General features: G+C 39.7%; 1 protein-coding gene across 2 annotated transcripts in view; it reads right to left on the reverse strand.

Moving 5' to 3' along the window:
- TMEM132C (transmembrane protein 132C) overlaps positions 1-20,075 on the reverse strand; it is a gene marked incomplete at both ends in the record, with an annotated part of 178,194 nt that overhangs the window by 126,474 nt on the left and 31,645 nt on the right. For both annotated transcript variants that reach the window (XM_079544058.1, XM_079544057.1), the window contains one exon: positions 1,768-2,656. In XM_079544058.1, coding sequence (XP_079400184.1) covers positions 1,768-2,656 — 889 coding nt within the window. The remainder of the gene's footprint in view (positions 1-1,767; positions 2,657-20,075) is intronic.

The raw sequence follows: 20,075 nt of genomic DNA on the forward strand, positions 1-20,075 counted from the left end.
TGTGCTTTCTCCTCTCTCTCAAAGGAAAGAAAAACAAACACCACCTCTCCACCTCCACTGGAAGTTAGCAAAGAGCTTAAAATCTTCATCTCTTCCACCTTTCATGTCTTTGTGTCTTGAATTTTAAGCAAAAAAAAAAAAAATAAAAAAGCAAATCTTTTCCACCAGAAGTGTTTCAACAAGAAAACATGGCTTGAGCTCTGCATTTATGATAACGCAGATCAATATACCAACAAATGTCAGAGTATTTACTTCAAATAAATCAGTTATCTGTTCTCAAAACCAAGAATAATTCATTTTGTCCATAATGCAAGTGACACTACTGATATCCCATGTACCATTTCTGTACGATAGACAGAAACCATACCTCTCAGCATGCTAATGCAATCCTTGCCTAGGCAGATTCATTTCAGAGCAAAGAAATACATCATCAAATTGGAACAAGCTTGTTTCATCTTCCAACTTGCTTTTCAGGAAGATAAAGACTGAAACAGACCTTCAAAGGGTGATCCCCTCCTCTCCCATCCACCCAGCAAATACCCAGTTCATTGCCTTTGGATTTCTTCTTTCACCACAGCTATGCTTGTTATGTGGAATAGTATTCTGTTTCTACTATTTCACGAAGAAGGATTTTCGATAGAAGATAAGCAGCGCAGTCAGAAAAGACTTCTGTAACGGAGGTTTCACTCTGTAAACAGGTGTCTGAGAGATTATCTCACCAACTTAACCAAAGCTTCAAGCATGAGAATGATTCTGGGATAACTAAAATCCCAGTTTTTAAATAAAAGCCTTTTATCTGCCAAGCAACTCTTCCTGCTCTAAAGGCTATTCTCCTTGCTAGTTGTCAACTATGTATTAATCTAATTCATATAAGCCTTAGAAATAAATACTTTCATGTGTAGAATCTTTTGGGAAACTCTGGTTCCCTGAGGCTTTAAAGAGCAATTGTTATTTATCACCGTGGAGATTTCCCTTGAATTCAAAGCCTGGTAACCAAAAGAAAAAAAATACATAAACTATCTCAGTGATTAACAAGTTTTCTAGTCTGCCATCCTCAAAGGATTTCCATTTCGTTGATAGGGAAACTGCTATAGAAGGAAATGAAAGTGATCTGACCCAGTAGGGTGTTTCTTATGTTCAGAGGTATTGCTTTCACCATACCTGCCCCAAATAATTGCAGTTATTTCTAACAGTCCTTTACAATCAATGGCAATATCAAACGCATCAGGATTTATTTCAAAGGATACACATATTGGCAACGAGAAACGATGCTTAACCATAAGGAGACGGTTAAACCCCCCTTAAAGAGTTCTCATAACAAAACCCTCTCTGTGTGGGAGAGGCAAAGCACTGTCAGAGCACTTAGAGAAAAGCAAGTAATTGAAATTTTGCTACATTTAAACTATGGCTATGCAACAAAAGGCAAGTTTTAAAAAAGCTCTGTAAAACAGAGAACTTTCCTGGTGCCTTACAGTCTGTTATTCCACAGAAATGGCACCACTAAAGCAGCAAGTTACCATATTCTGTATTTTACTGCATGATACTGACGTGTTAAGTGGCACGGCGTACATGTTAAAAGACTCCTAGTGACAGAGGCTTTCAAGTCCTCTTTTTAGTGCTCATGAAGGAAAACAAAGGATTTCAATGATTAGGTGTAATATTCAGCTGAAGAAAAATACACAATGTGGGTAATCACTAAATTGATTTAGATTTGCCCACTATCCCCAAGTGTGCATCAGAAACAGGAAAAAAAACATTCTACTATACCTGAGTATGAACTGATCCACCGTAGAATTGTTGGCAATTGTCACATAAACATTCACCACCTCTCCTTGTTTGACAGGCTTTGAGGGCAGCCAGACAACGATGTTACCATCCAGCCGTAGCTCTGTTAGCTGAGAAGTCTCCTGGCCTCGATAGAGGCTGATTGATCCAATCCGCTGTAAGTGGGACATGCTTTCATCCATGCCATCTTTTCCTGGCCGGATAGCATTTCCTTTCCTTACATCCTCAGCAGTACACTCTCCCTTCTCATCTCCTGGTTGGACAGTGTAGTAAAGCTCCACAGGGCTCCCTTCAGTAAGATCAAGTGGCTTCTTACGACCTGTGACAACGGTGGGGGGGTTAAACCAGCCTGGCAGCAGTTCCAGCTCTGCCACACACAGCCCCAGGTCCCCCTTCAGCCTGCAGCTGCCTCTGACTTCCCGCGTCTCTCGGAAGGCGAACACCCGCAGGCAGGGCAGCCTCTCCGTCGTGCTATAGTCATCCCAGTCCCTGCCCACAATGTAGAACAGGACCTGGACTTTGGGCTTGCTAGGGTAGATTTTGTCGCTCATTATGTAGGCCTTAAGTTTCCAGTTATAAGTGAACTTGTTGGCAGATCCAAAGAAGCTGGAAGTTATCATTAGGTCCTGGGGCACAACTTGTTCAATGGAAAAAGGTCCATAGCTGGCATTTAACACAGGAGGTCTCTTGGCTTTATATGGGAAGAATGATTCCACCCTGGACTGCAAACTGGAATTTCTCATGAAGTCTTGGTTGGCTTCTTTGAGGAAGAAAGAGGTCTCTGCGCTGAAGATGCGGTAGCTCACAGGTAGGTAAGTTGGTGAAGAAGAAAATCTCTGATTATTGTCCAAGACCCCTCGATTCTCTGCCACTAATAAAAGAAAAGGTGACGTTGGTTAGATCAAGTCTACTTACAGGCTTAAATAAATGTTTGTTACAAAGTTACATGGAGCTAAACAAGGAGCCAAGGACTATCATTAGATGCAAAAAATATATATATAGCGTAACTAAATGTTTAGATATAGCCAATTCTTTTTTGCATTATGTACACAAAAGAGAAGCAATTCAGATTTCAATGCCACCTTGCACTGATCATAGTTTTAGTTTTGTTACACATCCACAGGTGATTGTTGCCACCAACGTTCAGACAGCAGAACTGAAGCAGTGCACTTCATTCTAACTGCTGCACATCCATACGAGACTCAGTCCTATGCTATACGTATCCTTCAACTGAGGGCAACAAAATCTTGTGCCCCTTTAAGTTTAGGCTGACATTCAGTATTTCCCCACCACCTGGAAGTAGGAGGAGGAAGGTTTGCACAGCAGAATCAATGGCTGTCCCAGTAGGCATTTTACACAGCCAAATTGCTGCAGTGCTTTCCTAAAACACAGCAAAAAATAAAAATAAAAATAAAAAAATCCCATGGAGGAACTGGCTTTGCTGCAGAAGCTCTTTGAACACTGACAGTCATCTGGATGAGAAATTAACAGACTACTTTTCACTCCTACACATTGTCTCATCTCCCTAACAATAGACCAAACAAACATGCAAGTTTGCACACACCAGATCTTTTACATACTTGCCACAAATGGCAGCCAAAGCTTCCCAAAAAGCAATTCATGACCAAACAGGGTGTATTAAACTACTAGCAGGGCCATTTTCCCCACCGTACCAACCCCCCACCCCTTTTAAACTTCCCACCCAGTTAAAGTTCACTCCTGCCTATGCAATCTTTCTATTCTCTCACAGCACACCTATGCACGCAGCACACCTGTAAGGTGCACTGAACCTCCGCTCCCCCAAGTCTGCTCATTGCTATCCCTGTAATGAACGCTGCCAGGAAATCAAAGACAGTTTTTGCTCTACAGCCAAGAACAGAAATTGCTTTTCTAAGAACTGACACATCCCATTTTATTCTCTTCCTCTGTCAAGAAACCTTGCCCTTGCACTACTATTTCTAGCACAAAATCTACAGCTTTACAGGTTTATACTGTCAGTAAGTCAGCTTTCTAAGTTGTTTGATCACACACATCACTGGCTAGGAATATCTCAACAAATGCTTTACATATGTAAAAAGTTAATTACATGCAAAAATTACGTATATTTCAATACATTTAATAATGCATGCATATTACACATTTATATTTGTATATTACATGTAACATAACTTATATATGTCTGTTTTATATACACAATGAAACAGACATCAGTATTATAGCACACACTGGCACAATTTGAGATTCAACTAAGTGCCAAACTTGATTTGACCAAAATGCTGTTCATCTTCATAATAGGCAGATAACATATACTGGTGTCAAACAAGATGAATGAGAAAATTACCTAGTTAAAGTAGATAAGAATTGAGGACAGCCTTACATACAACACGTGGATTACTTAATACTCACAGCCCCTCTTCCAAACTCATTATGAAGAGATTAATTGTAGGTACAGAGGGTAATTGAATGAAAGTGCATCTAGTGCTAGACTGTCTTTAGTACTTAAAAATGGACCCTGCCCTCAGACATGTCAATTCCTACGTCCTTGGGGAATCCCAGAGTCAGGATTTAAGGTTTTGTATTCATTTACCACCTTAAAGATATTGCAGTAAAGATACTGCATCTTGCTCAGAGTTGACTGAAAATCAGGCACATCTAAAGAGCTCTTAAAAGCTCATTATGTCAGCTTTCCTACAGGGGTCAGTGGGATTTTTTGCAAATAATAGATTCACTGCCCTTCTAGCTGCTAGCATGCTAATTATCCAGTCAAACTTAATTAAATGTTTGCGAGTAATAAATAATCAATATCTGTCATTACACCAAATGGCTGCTGCTGACAGAGAACTTCACTGCAATCTTGTTGAGCATGCACACAGCAGTGTGCACTGCCACTACTCAGGAACTGAATAGCTTTGGAAGGCAGGTGTGAGCAATTAAGGAAAAGGGAACAAACACAGGGAACAAACAAACAAAGGAGGGGGAGAATCAGAACTCTCAGTGAAAATACCAGCACAAAGCGAATTGCCAGCATGACACTTTCTGTATCAAGTAGAGCCATGCGTATAATATACACTGGTTTAGCACAGGTTCAATCCTATAGGTCTCTATCCTTTGGCATACTTCTAAATTCTGCTGGAAAGGAATTTACAGGTGCCAATCCAGGTAAGCTTTGCTGAAGAGGTTCTTCAGAACTGGCACCTTAGCTATTGCTACCGAGGGAATACCTTTGGCTTCCGTAATTCTGAAAGAAGCAGAAATAGAAATAAACCCAGCAGGTTGCAGAGATGAGCAAACTCCTAATTTCAAAGCACCGCTATCAGGATTTATGCTTGAAACTCAGCAGCTGTTTTCCTGCCATTCCCAGGACTTCATCTGTAGCATATTACACTCAGACTGACAGTGGTCTCACTTTTTCATTTACCCTCAATCAATCAGATGCATAAGGTATGTAGGACCTGACCCAATATTAAGGAAAACAGCCATGCAATTTCCACTTTGGTAAGCTGAAGGAGAACAGCAACATCTATTTGACAGAATGACAGGGGGGAAAAAAAAGCTTTGCCTCTTTATCATAGTCCAAAGATCTCCACCCACTGTTATTTTTTACATAATGGAGTGCTATAATTGTATAGCAATGGCTGTACTTTAGACAATCTACTGAAACACTTCAAGCCTTTTACTGATAAAACTGGTAGTGCTTTACCCTCACGTACTGAACAAGAGTCTCAAATTGTCCAGAGATGAAGTCCAGCATTGAAGAGATAGAGAACCATCAAACAAAGCCACCATTAGACAAGAACAAAATGTTAAGGCTTACAAGTAATTACTCCTTCGTAACAACCTTGTGACTTTCTAATCCTCCTTTTGGCATCTCGCGCTTCTGCAGCACTTCATCAAAACCTAACAAGGCATCTGCTAAACACATCACTGGCTCCAGTGTAATAAGCCAGCTCAAATTCCTGTAACCTAGCAAGTCCATTATTGGAGATGGATTTAATGGTGAATTTTGATCTGAAGTATTCTTTCCTGGATACCAGCATCAGAGGAATTTTATTTGGGGGAATTTCACATGGAGCTGAAGCCTTGGGTGCTGGATTCACTAGAACAGTGATAAAGGCTTAATATTTTTAAGCCATCTTTTTATGCCATTGGTTTCTTCTGGATTGAAGAATTAGGAATTTAGAACATGGGTGGTAGGTCAGCAGACAATGGCTATATACCATCACTGACTGAAGTATGAAGGGCCACTGAGCCTTCAAGGAAACCATCTGCCCATTCTGCAGCCAGAAGGCTCCAAGCCAGAGAACGCTGGGTGGAAGCAGAAGATATTTCTCTATGCACAGGAGGACCAATGTGAAGATCGATCTGCCCCTTGTATAGTCCTCAAAAAGGCACACTTACAAATATTCTTTTCAGGAAACAAACAATATGAAAACAGGTTGATGAGTTTCCATGCATTCTATTACCCCAGTCACATCAGTACAGCTGAAGCTTCAACTAAAAATTCTGTAACTTCCAAAGCAGGATCTTTGCCTTCCTTTTTATTACTGCTTTACCCTCTGAATTGTCCTTCCATACCTAAACATATCTGTAACAGAACGTTGCAACATACTGATTTTTTTTTTTTTTAACCCTAATTTCATGCCATTAGACTTTCAACAAGAACTAATACTCCTTATTTACAGCACCACACCAAATGTGTAAAAACTTAAACTCTCCTTCTTATTATGGATCCCCATTTTCGTGTTACCCCTACACATAGAGATGCTATTCTTACTGTCAGGTTTTATACCTGCCATCCTCTCCTATCTGTGACTTTCCCCTGGTCCAAACCTGCCTATGCAACAGCAGGACAATTGCATATTTCAACTCAGCAAATGCAGAATAGGAAAAAAATACAAGTAGAAAAGATACACTTCAACCAGGACATTTCCTTTACCACAAAACATGAACAGCTACGTTGGCTTGTTTATTTTCCCCTACATTTCTATATTGGCACCACGCTTTATAGCTGCAGCAAGTAATTTTCTTAGAACTACAGCTCAGCAAATACTGCAAGAAATAAGTGCCCAAAAATATTCATTTAGACTTCAGGATGACCTTAGTTGTACTTTCATACTTCTAGAAGTTCGGGAAAGGGAGTTCAAAGGATATTTTCCTGTTAGAAAGGCAGGCTGGAACTTAAAATAGTAATAATTATTACTATGAATAAAAAATAAATATCAAAGGAACTCAAATTGAAGATATGGAACATTTACTATTTACATTAACTGTGAAGTTTGATTAACCACTGCATGAGTAATGGTTATGGGCAGGAATATCGGCTTGTCTTTTTCTAACTATCAAGACTGGATTCACGTCTGAAAGGTAAGTTTTTTCTCAGCTCAGTTAGGCTTTAGCTGTCCCTGTACTGAAACACTAACACTCCTTCCTGGCTTAAAATCTATAGATCTATTACCATTCAAAAAAATCAATTGGAAAACTGACATGACAGGGTTATTGCAGAAGCCATGTTTTCTGCTTCTCATGCTTGCCCATCAGATATGCTTTCTCACCCAGTGAGAGAACAGAGAGGCTCTTTGACTAATTGTACATCGGCAATGTCAAGTGTCAAATGCTTACAGTGAATGCTTGAGACCAATTTGTGAAGTTAAAAATAAACTGTGGAAACAAATCTGTCAAAGAAATCCATACAGTGAACATGTTTGAGGAAAATTACAGTCTAGTCACAGATATTCTGTGAGCACCCAGAGAGGGCAATTTCATCAGATAAATGATTGCTAACCATTTTCTCAGGTTTTTTTTTTAGAATCCAGGTTTCATTAAACTGAGACCCAAAGTCCAAGGATAAGTATATAATTGCAGTGCTTTTTTTGATTGACTTGGAACAGCATATTCCCTATTCACATATATGGGAACAGACAGCCTTGGTAACCAACCAGACATATTTAAGCCCAGGCAGAGATGAAATTTAACCTAGCCTAGATTACAGAACTCAATTATGCAACATCAGATAAGGACTGTCAGGAGACAATACAATCAGTTCTTATGTACAAATTCCCTATTTTATTTCAGTATGACAGAATACCTGATTTCACTTGGTTTATTGTTAAGTAAAAACTACAGTAATATTCCATTAAATACGTTTCTCTGATGTATCAAAAGCCTACCCCTAATGAATCTGTCTCCTGTATTTCACAACAGCCAAAATGTTCAGTCAATCTTCAGTCAATTCATAGATCAGTACAGATAAACACACTTCATGTATTTTTCTCCAGCAGAAGCAGAACAGTTATTTCAGAACTGTTAAGGAATATGACAAAAGTACCTAAAATAACAAATGAAGATACACCACTTCATTCAGTAGAAGAATGAAGATGAAGATACTGCACTTCTTTGACATTAAAAAGCCAAGGGAACATTCAACAACATTAAGTAACAGAAATTCAAATTAGACAGAAGAAAATGTCATACACCCTGTGATTAGATGATGGAACACATGGCCATGGAGGAACGTATGGAGCCCAAGAACTAACCAAGATTTGAGTTGAGGACTGGCACGTTTGGAAAGATGGAGGCTGTCTAGGGTAATAACATTAACTCTGAGAAAAACCCCTTGTTTTGGTGTTTATCTATTAGAAACCAGGATTAGATCTCTGCAGTACAAGGCATTATCCAACATCTGTTAGGTTGCTCCATTTTCCTCAGGATTACTGAGGCTACAGGCACATGTGTACAACACAAATATCTGTTTTGTGATGCAAAGCCTTTTCACAATCAAAAATGAAATTTCAAGTCTAACTTGGAAACACAAAATGAAAACTTTCAGGAAACCATACTTAGAACTACAGTTCCAGTCTTGTAGGTGCAGCCTGAAAGCTTCCATTTTTGATGCTCATAATTCTATACACTACCATTTGGTTGAAATAATTCCAAAATATCCACGTATTGCAAACCAATCTTCTGTATCACCTTCAAGTCACATAACTGAGACGTTATTCAAAGATTGTCAGACATTCGAGATTGAAATCTATATACTTGTTTTCTCAGAACAGCTGATGACCTTAAAAGTCTGTAAAACAACCATATAGATGCAAAGGTCAGTGGAGGCCTCACAAATAACCCCCACTGGCAGCGCTGACATTACCAAATGCCTGCTGCACTGCTGAGGTCTTCTGAGTGTTTAAGCTACTTTATTGTTTAGGATCAATGATAAATATCTGGAACCAAATATCTGCTAGAGACAGCTTTTGTTGAGAGATAAGGTACTAAAACCTTCCATACTGACACCATTCATGTGCTCAGGTCTTCCTCCCCTTACCAGTAACTGCAAACGTCAGTGTCTCGAGAGCAACAGTAGGCAAAATGTCATACAACAGCCTTTCCTTACAGCCCTGTTTGTCTCATTGTGGTCAACTCCATGGATTTGGCATTCATTCATGGTGTCAGCACTACAAGTCCACAGCAAATAACACTTAAGCTGTTTGTATGCGATAGCTATAGGAAAGAGAAGGATTCAGGATACCAGTTTATTCCCAGTTTTCTCAAAAACATGATAGCAATAGGAAAGCCCTGCAACCCAGTTTCTCTAGGTATGAAAGAAGAGCAGCTACCACTAAGTTCGACTAATTTATGGTCAGAACCAACACTGAATTTATCAGAAGACCAGTCAGACCAAGCACTGACTAAAAAACAGCAACAACACAGGAGAAATGACATAGGGGTAGCCACAAAGCCCAGAGGAGTAGACAATAGCCAGCTTCTCCTAATGTAACCAACAACTTTTCAGAGATATGGATTTTGCTTTTACGCTGAAGACGCTGCTAAAGGCGTATCATTTTTGAGGGAGTACAACTATTTGAAAGGCAAGTCTCTGCAGAATGCCTCAAGTGTGACCCCCCCATGAAATTCCGAGCCCGTGCTCAGAGCATCGCAGCGATCAATTACATTAATATCTCAGTAAAATAAATAAACTGAAGCGTTGCAGAAATGGGGACATGCAAATTACAAACACTGAACAAATTGCTTCGGCCTTGGCATTGTGCCAGCCCCTCGTCCTGTGTCTTTCTCTTGTTTAATAGCACTGCGCTTTCTCTGCTGCTTAAGTCTTTGTTAGATGCCGATAGGCATCACTCCTCTGTTTAGACATTAAATTGCTTTACACAGGCTCCTTGTTTAAAAAGAGATTAGAGTCCTAGAGTCTGAATGGTGTAATTTGCTCAGCACTTTCCAGAGCCACAAAAATCAACAAGAACTGAGAGTAAAAGCTCAGCGTGAGTAGTGCTCAGATCTGTGCGGGATGGAGCTGTGAGCTACACAGGTGTGAAAGAGGACAGAGGATTCCATGAACAAATTACAATGCTTTTTTCCCCTACCATTCACTAAGAAAAAGAAAAAAAAATAGTTTTTTCTTGTTAAGCAGGTACATCCTGAGAAGCCAATTAAAAATAAAATGAGACAAACAACAGGACTCTGCAGTACATTGGCGCCAAAAAGCACACACTGAGATTTAGTCTCCATTGTGCTCTGCATTACACAGATATAAAGGATATTACTTACAGAGCTAGGTATAATCTGATAGAGAATAATTCTATGGTTAAAATGGGAAAAAAAAGAAACCATCTCCATGATATATATGGGAATCTTTCCCACTACACAGATTTTGAACTGAAGCACAGGGCAACTGAACTGAGTTTTCCAGGAGTTCTCAAAGCTGAGCACAGCAGTAGACAGCTTTAGTCTCACATGTTTTTGCCCACAAACACAGCCCTTCTGTTTTCAGGCCTAAAGGATGGGTTGATAATGAACATGCAAAATGCATCCAAAACTTCTGGACAGCAGTTTCATTTCGTTGATAGCGCTTTCTTTAGATATACCATCTTAACAAACACATTTACACAGGAGCACTGATAACTGCCTAAAGGCAAGTGACTTGGATTAGCAGTAGTTTTAAATTGCCTTCAATAAATCATTCGGCTTCTCATTTTATGGTCTTGAGGGGCTTCCTTTTCAGAGGAAGAAAAATGTTATTAGCAAAGACCTATTTCCATCATCCTACCCAGTACTTTTTGTACAGCTACTTGTTTTGTTTGCCTTAAATTAGGTCCTAAATCTGCAAAGCTGAAGCTTTTCTACTTACGTTTCAATTTTTAAGATCCACACACAGGGTCACATGGAAAAAAAATATCTGATGACAGCCTAAAGTAGTGTCACACCATATGGCAGCTGCACTGCTTTTGCATTCTGGGGAGATGCACCTTGGCAGACAGGAATCCAACCAGCTGCATTCAGTAAGTGAAGCAGGAGAGAAAGCGTTGCACCTCAGGAGCATCAGGTTAAACTACCAAAGGAAGTTTGAGAAGGTAATACAATGTACAAGTCCTGGTGAAACTTGGCGAGACTGTAAGAAATGCCTCTAAATTACACTCCAGTCTGTCAAGTCTTAGTGGAGATTTATGCACAGTTGCCTCTCCTACCTGGAGCCTATAGGCATCCATGTAAATTTGAAGTAAAATATCTCATTTGTGGCAAAAATGACCACAGCAGTACTAACTTAACTGATGCAGAACTTCACCCACAAGTTATATCTCTACTGCCTAACAAATGTAGTTCTGTTTAAGGTCAGAAAAACAACTGTATGGGACACTAGAGCTCCAAATCCAGCCCTCAGAGATTATTTTTCTAGTTGTTTCCTGAAAGGAAAGTTTAATATTTGCAAGAGAACTTCATTTGAGATGAAAAGACAACACTTGTGCCAGACTGAGCAGGGACAAGGAAACTTGGAACAATAACAGATAGAACACACGCATATTTTTAATCTTACATGTAATGCTGAAACTTGACATATTGGAATATCCCACTACCTTGGCTACAACTCTGCTAATCATCTCCATTTCAAAAATGCAGTAAGGATTTATGAGGAGATTAACAGAGAAATGAGGCTGGGTTTGGGGACAGCTTTGCCCATTCAGGAAATGAACTCAGTGTCACCTTTAACCCTTTAAGTAATTCTTTGTCACCGAGAACAAAGGAAGCTCACCATACCAGAACTGCGGTGGGACAGAAACCAAGCAGAAACCTCTCTGGTTAAACATTGTCTGAGGGACTAATTAAAAGGGATGGCTAAAGCACTGGTTTTATTGTGGTCATGGCATCTTTAAGAGCTCCTTTTAAGATGATATCACCTAAAAAGGCGACCTTTTTGCAGTGCCTATTCCTCAGAACTGTGTTGCCTTTCCCCCTTCTTTCCAAAGGTCCCTAGCAAAAGAAAAAGCAGTAAAGGGAGGAACTGCTACTGGAAACAGCTCTAAGCCTGAGGAATATTGGGTGGACAAAACAGCACCAGAAATAGCCCTGAGTACAACCTGGTCTGCAGCACTGTTTCAGAGGCAAACCAATAACCTTGCCTCTATGTGTAAGCAGAAATCTGTGGCATCCAACCTGCCAGTAACCTCAGACACCAGCGCATCAGGTGCTAGTGACACTGATAGCAAGGTAGAAACTGCATCAGCTTCTCCGTGCTGTAGGAACTTTGCCCAAGATCTCAGTCTTTCTACAAGAAATGCTCCTAGGACTATTACCTTCAAAAGCAACGCTGGGCTTGGACGCCAGTTTTACCATTCCTGCCTTGCTGTTGCTTCTTTAGAGTCCTTAAAGTCTTTGGCAAAGATAACAAACTCTCGTCCATCATGATCATTTATGCTGAGTGCCACAAAATTACACAGACCCCTACACTGCCTTTCTAACAGGTTGAATGTGTTGTGCTCCTGAAGTGTTGTTGCTCAAGAACTGGCAAGACCTCCCTGCAAATCAACGAAATAGAGCTTTGCTATACATTTAAGTCCTATTTTTGTCCTTTCCTAATCTAACTTAGAAACCTCCCTTCTCCCCCAAGTGCCTGCCACAGATTCCTAGTTTAACTTAACACACAAACGTCTCCTACAGTTTTTTTCTAACAGGTGCAGTCTTTACAGATAATTTTTCTTTTCCTTTCTTTGAAAAGCATCTTCATTCAACCTGGCTCTCATGGGAAATTAATGAGTGCTCGCTGAATATATTTACATAAGTTCTCCTTAGGAGTTATGCCATTAAACATTAGGAGTGTTTTAATCTGCTCCCTAAGGGCCAGGGAAGCTGATGTGGCTGGCTAACAACGTCTCAATACAATGAACACTGTCCATTCTCACTACTGACAGCGCTGACTGCACTCACACACACTTGACTTTGCAAGTGTGCATCATCCACCCCATTGGCTCCAGTGACAGAGGAGCAAGCAGCAGAGGAAGGGGCTACAGCTGAATCAAAGCAATCTATTTAATACTGCAAATGTAATAACAGCAAATACTGTTCCTTTCTGTATGATGTCATACTGCCATGTGTGAGCAAGGAAGAAGCTTGATACCTTCCCCCTATTTTAACTTTACTGAAGGCAGAGGTCTTGTTTCAAAAAAGCCTTTGTTTTGACCATTGGTACCAACACAGTACAATTTTAATAATGATTAAAGATACTTGTTTCTTCTGGCCAGGCAAGAGCAAAGAAAACCCTTTCATTGGATGAGCGTTAAGGTAAAATTCACTGCTGCTTCCAGCATTTGCAGTTTTGTTTCCTTCATAGCTTAACACGACAGTAGAGATACGTTTTGCTCTTAACTCCTCTACCTTAAAAGCACTTTGTCATTCACTGGTCAAACGGTGACCATTTTACCAACCCTATCCTGCAGTTCCTTTTGACACCATGTTTCCCCAGGTAAGGGGAAACCAGAGACATCCTTAAGCTTGTCTTACAGACAGATGTAAGCATCGTACATCCTCAATTGATAAGGCTCTTACAAGGACAGACAACGGTAAAGAGCAGAACCAGCTTCTTCCTGGTATCTACGTTAAGGGAGGATCTACAATATGGAGTAATCTTCAAAGGCCAGACAGGTTTCCAGTCCAAAAACCCTGCCAAGCATTCCTTTAATCCTTTATTTACCAGTAAATCTGCCACTCTGTTCAGCAGGCTTTTACTGGTGTTTGGTTTCATCTTGAAACCCAAAAGCTGTAAGCATATGCTGTGCAGTCCTAATGAGAAACTTAATCTATTAATGGGCAGACCTTCTCTGCAGGACCAGGTCTTGGCAACATGAGTCAGTTCCTGATCTTTCACCTCCCGCTTGGCAGCATACCAGACTAATTCCACATCTCTCAGCTGGCTTACATTATCAGCTCATTATTAACATACATCATAGCCAGATCTCTTTTACATGCACCCAGCAAACAGGAAACTACACAAGGGGAGGGCTCCTCATTTTTTGTCTGACTCTGGAGCTCATAAAAATGACTAATTAGAACCAGCTATAGTGGAGCCACACTGCAGATTTGCTTGCATGCTCTCTGCCTGTGAGCCTTAGTCCTGACTTGGGCTAAATACACTACAAAATGCCACAGCAGCTGCCCGTGGCAATCTGCAGTAATCAGGTATCCCTTCCATCTGCCACAGCATCTTATGGTTCTTATCACCAAGAACTTGTGGAAGGCAGAGATGTTCTACTGTCCTTATTTTAACATAACAGAATAATTAAACAGTTGGAATAAATAAATGGATTAACATCATACCAAATCTACAGTAAAGAAATCTCAGTTTATTGAGAGTAGTTCCTGTGCACGGACTCCACTCTATGATAAAGGCAGCCATGGGACTCTTTACAGCCAAATTCAGTTGATATTAGTGTATACTTTACATTTACACAGTTGCGTGGATTCAAAAACTAGGTTTGCAGGCCACTACCAATGTATACATTGCATTTTGGGAAAATGATCCCATTAAGCATAGAAACTAGTTCTCTTACGCAATAAGCTTAACAACATGCTAGCATTTTTTTCCTCCTCACAGAGCTCCTTTTCATTTGACCTCAAGTATCAACCACCCGCATCTCACCAGTCACCACTAATGCTCAGAAGATTTGGCTAAACAAAAAAGCATCTCTCTGCCAGATCACTTGTGCAAATCCAGCCCAGCAAGGCAATAACCAGAAGCTGCATCCTCCTGATAACCATTTCCATATCACCCAAGCACAGATGCCTGTGGAAGAACCTGTGCCCATACAGGAGAGTGCAAGTGGAGTCACAAAGAGCAAAACAGGTCAGAAAAGTCCCCTCAGGTCAGAAGAGGGGGCTGGTTATTAATAAAGTGGATTAAACTAATACTGTTACACACAACACTCTGTACCTGCAGTCATCTTAGGTTAAGAACATACTCTTAATGCATAGAGCTCACACCTGTCTTGAACTAACATTCAAGGAAATTAGCCTTAATGTGAAACAGTATGAAATACAGCAAATGTAAGAACACACATATGTCTAAGAATTCCTTCAGCTGCTCAAAAGGTAATATATATTCCCTTAAGATTAGTTTTGATAAGTATTACTGTTCAGAGTTTATCTCATTTCACGACTTGCCTCCTATTCACACCAGATTTATGCTCAGAGCCAAAAAACTGTTCCTATTTAATCTACAGCAGGACAGGTAAGAAATGTATATTCCACACAAGTCCTTGCCTAGCTCCTTCCAGTCAGATGGAAATTACCAAATCTAATCAGGGAATGCAAAAATAAAAAGTACTGTTTCCCATGCTGTGTTCTTCTTTTATGGTTAGAAATCTAAAGGAATAACCTGTATCTGAGAGTAAGAGTACATTGATTTTATTCATTAAGTCCATGCTGACTAATTAGATATGCTATCAATTTCTCATTACCAACAGCAATTATCAAGGATACCTGCAAACTTCTAAAACTTGTAGCCAAATTGGAGTCATTCTTTCTAAAAATTTGTACCAGCCTCAACCACGCGCAGCACAGGTGACTCATCTTACTTGGTTATTTTGTCCATCTAGATTGCAGAAAGAAATGCGGCTCCTGTGAATCTTGGATCAGATGATGCATGTGCTTGCAGTGACAGGAACAGACTTGAATATCTTTTATATCTTTGTTCCATAGCTGCAATTACAGAATCAGCTCTTAGCTGTCGCATAAACCAGTATCCGAATCTGACATGGGCTAAGAAGAACATTTCCTAAGACGTGAAAGGTTTAGCTTCATCTTTTAACAGAAACAGCTCTGCCAGCTTTCCTTCTGCTTATATGCTTGACTTACTGCATCTCCTTAGGCTGCAACAAGCCCTAATTGCAACAGTTGTATGAAACATTAGTGGCACCACTAATGCAAACTACTTTTTAATCCCATTTTTGACATTATTAATGCAATAGCATAAATGAGCCCCCTTGATGCAATATTAGCAGCATATGCCAAGCAGGAAACTGTAGTTAAGTAGGTAACTTTTTGGGCATATTTAACTCCTGTAAATAGCAAATAACAGCACAAACAACTTTGTCTTGCTCAGCCTCCTTCTGTTCTGCATTTTCTTTTCATTTCCTTCCAGCCACAGCACTATCACCAACTCAAAGAACTTGTACTGAATCATAAGAAACCACAATAATTAAAAAAAAAAAAAAAAAAAGCAGAACAAGAAACCTCATAACTTCAGTAACTGAAGAAAAACTTCCCTTTGGCTTTTTAAGTTTCTGCAGCTCTCATTAGAAATGCTGCCAATTGAAACAACAGTTCATGAGAAAAGCACACTTAGAGTAATTGACTGCATACCAGCACACCTGGATTTTATTCCTACATCACTAGATTTTTCACTAGGACATCAAACACTGATGGTTTTCAATCTCATCCAAGTAGTAACTACTAACAGTCAGGATCTTTCTTTCTGCATGAAGCAGGACAGAACTTACCATGACTGATACACAAGCCACAGTTCTCCTGCCAACCTGAGGCAAAATCCTCCTCCTAGCCACAGCTCAATTCATGCTTTCAGTGTGCTGTGGAAGAAACTAGAAAATTACACAGCATTACACTTTCTGTCCTTCAAATTATAGACTTGTATGCAACCTTTACAACAGCCTTTCCAATTGAAAATGCATTCTCAGCAGTAATCCTCTGTAAAGATTCTGCCCTGTTGACGTTCCCTTCTGAGCTCCTTCAAATCCCACCTTTTACAAACAAATTCTTATTCCTATCTTCTAGAATTCCCTTGCATCTGCTATGAAAGCATCCTGAAGCACTTGGTGGTGTAGGGAAAGCAACTCAAAACAGCTCAAAGCCAACATTACACCTGCACATTTCCACTCTAAGTTTAGATCTGTGTAGGTGTTTGGTTTTTTTTAACTACACAGATGAAGTGAGCACTGGGTGCATCAGACCTTACAATGGCAGGCAATCAACAGCAAAGGACTAGAGTTCAAGAAGCAAAAAAGAGAATTGCTTCAGGGAAAATAAGTGAAAGCCAATCTCATGAGCTAACAGAAGGAAGTTGCAGTGTATCTCCTCTTTAATCAGCGTGCCAGAGAGATTGGAGGAGGCACTTCAATCAGTAATAACATTTTGTTTCTGATACAGTATGTCAGCCAAAGAAGTTTTGAGAAACCTGCTTTAAGGATGTCCTAACAGGTGTCTCAAATGTAAGCAGTAGTAGAAACTTGCTGCTATGTACTAAAAAATTACTGAAGATGTGGCTGCTGGATCGCAAAAGTTTAATCTGATTCAGTTGTTCAACTTGTTAAAACCTAAATCAAAAACCTTTTTCAGATCACTTTGCTAACTTGAGAGATTAACAACATGAACTGCTTTCCCAAATTCCTTATTCAATATTTAATACTCAGAAAGACAAAAAGATAATACAGAAACTTGGGATTTTTTGTGGGTTTTCATCATTTCTGTTATCTGCCCCAGCTTTGTATCTGGCTGTTACTACTGTAAATGATCTGGAATGCACACATTGCTATAAAGAGGAAGAACATAAACGTGCCATTTGTTTATCTAAAAAGTATTTTCATCACACTGTCTAGTAAAATGCAACCGACTGGAATCAATGATCCATCAGCTATACTTACAAAACACAAACACCTGCTCTATTTCAGAACCACTTCTTTTCCCAGGGGAAGTCTTCCTTCAGAGACAACTGAGATTTCTGCTCTGTGTTCTTGCCCCACCACACACTTTGAAGTCTTCTGGGTATATAATCACTGTATATTAATGTGCCAGGAAAACAGAAGGCTGTTCTGGTGTTCAATTCCCTAGTTACCCAGATAACTGCTTTCTCCATTCTTTTGCTAGTTGCCAGGAACCTGGAGGTTCAGTGGTAATTGCAGCAGTTGAGACTTCAGCATTACTGGAAATTAAGTCTCTGATGTGCAGAGGGAGGTGCAGACTGTCCCAGTGTATTCACTGTCCAGGATGATATCTTACTCCCATCACTAATGCTCGTAAATAGGAAAGTGGGGTTTTGAAGTTTTTAAGTGATCCTAAAAAACACAGTGACCTCTTGCTTCAACAAGGATGCTCAGGAAACCTAGCAAAAGCGTGTTATGCAGACTCAATAGCTCCTTTATTTTGTTTTTAGGAGTGCCCTTGTCTTCCCTGCTCTCTCCCATACACTTTTTTGGCTTGCTCCTTTGAGAGCCGCAGGTCTAGCACATTATTCCCTTAAGTAAAATCACACAGATTTCTACTGCAATGACTGCACAAACAGGAATCTCAGTTGAGACAAGTAGTTAACCTCTGAACAAATGTAAGTAGCTATGGTAGTTTTTTCCATTATGAACTATTTATAACAAAAAAAAAAATAATCAAGGTGATCTTCTTTTTAATCCCTAAATCAAGCATGTTTTCCGTTGCTTTGGGCATTTACAGAATACACCACGTTGGATAAGCACACAGATGTGCAAATGCTGCTGTTGCCCAGTGTTAGCCTCTGCAAGCTGTACTGAATGACAATTATTTGCAGCTTGCAGTAGAAGTTTAATACATCTATCCACAGCTAAATCCACTTGGCTACATTCATTCACTCACTTCTAGTTTTGCCTCTAAGCATCTCTAGATGCCTGAAAAGAAAGAGATAAAGCAATTACTTGATTTCATCCTCAGGATTTTAGCTCTCAGCCTCGGCATGGTGCCTCTTTAGCACTTGATTAGTGTCTAAATTCTCCACAGATTAAAGACTGGTTGTCTTCTTTCTCAGTGCATTATACACAAGAAGAAAAGAAAAATCAAAGCAGTCCTACCTTCCACGGGTATAAATTGCCTCAGATTCTTTCAGCTCTGGAGAGGCTGTGTCAATTTACACCTGGTTAAGATCTGTCTCAAAATATTTTCAATCAGACATACATGCTTTTAAATAGGCCATAAAATCTAAACTGTGAATTTAGAGTTTGAATTAATTCAATAATAAATAGCCTTTTAAAGAGATGAATACGCTCTCATCAAGTCAGCTTCTAGAATAAACTCTGCAGGATGTTTTCAATCTATGCCCCAGAGATTATTGACTATAAATTGGAAGATGAGGAATGGTCTGCTCGATACATGAAGTAGGGCTGAGCTCAGAAAAATAATTAGAGAAAGCTACTGTTACAGTTCTCTGGTTTATTTCTGTCTGAAAGTACTTGAATAATGATCCAAAACACACCACTAGTGATTACTGTTTCCCAATGATTAATCAGCTGCAAAATCATCATTTTTTCCCCCTCATCGTCTCCCATAGAACAAGGAAGGAAACCATGCAGTAACTTTTTGAAAAAAAGCATTTTTTGTTTCAGCTGCTCTGTATGAATTGCACACAGGCCCATACATTTCAGCGTTGAGCCTCTCTCATTCATCCAAAATCCTTAATCTGTAAATCATTTGTACAAAAGGAGATTAAAGGGAACTTGCACTCCTTCCCTCAATCTCTTCAGTGTCTCCATTTTTAGGACACAGCTCTCAGAAGCAGACTTCTTCTGCTCGGTAGAATTTATGCCATTGTTACAAATCTCAGGTGTGGGAGGAACATCGCAGATAAGAACTCTCCTAAACAAATTCCAATCTTACAAGAGACCAGACCCACCCCCTGCAGCTATTTTCAGATCTTTCCACAACATAAGTAGTTATATGAAACACTGAGGTTACTCAAATATCTCAAGAATGATTCCAGATATTCTTTTTCTGTGACTCTTAACGACTCACTCATTCTGCTATAATTGTTACTAACATTTTAACATTTAGTACCAAGGAATCATACCTATGTTTGACTGTAGGTATACAACAGCAAAAGATGATCCAGTCTTAGGTTTGTAATGAATGATCCTTAACATCAGTTCTGAAGTTGTTTTCCTCTTTTTTTCCCCACCCGTTTGTTGCTGTAAAGCAGTACCTTCGTGTCCATTTTGGAAAGCCCACAAAATTACACATGAAGTTATAATAATGAAGCAGTTAGA

This window comes from Tetrao urogallus (assembly GCF_951394365.1).
Source record: "Tetrao urogallus genome assembly, chromosome: 17".
In the NCBI taxonomy this organism is placed as follows: Eukaryota; Metazoa; Chordata; class Aves; order Galliformes; family Phasianidae; genus Tetrao; species Tetrao urogallus.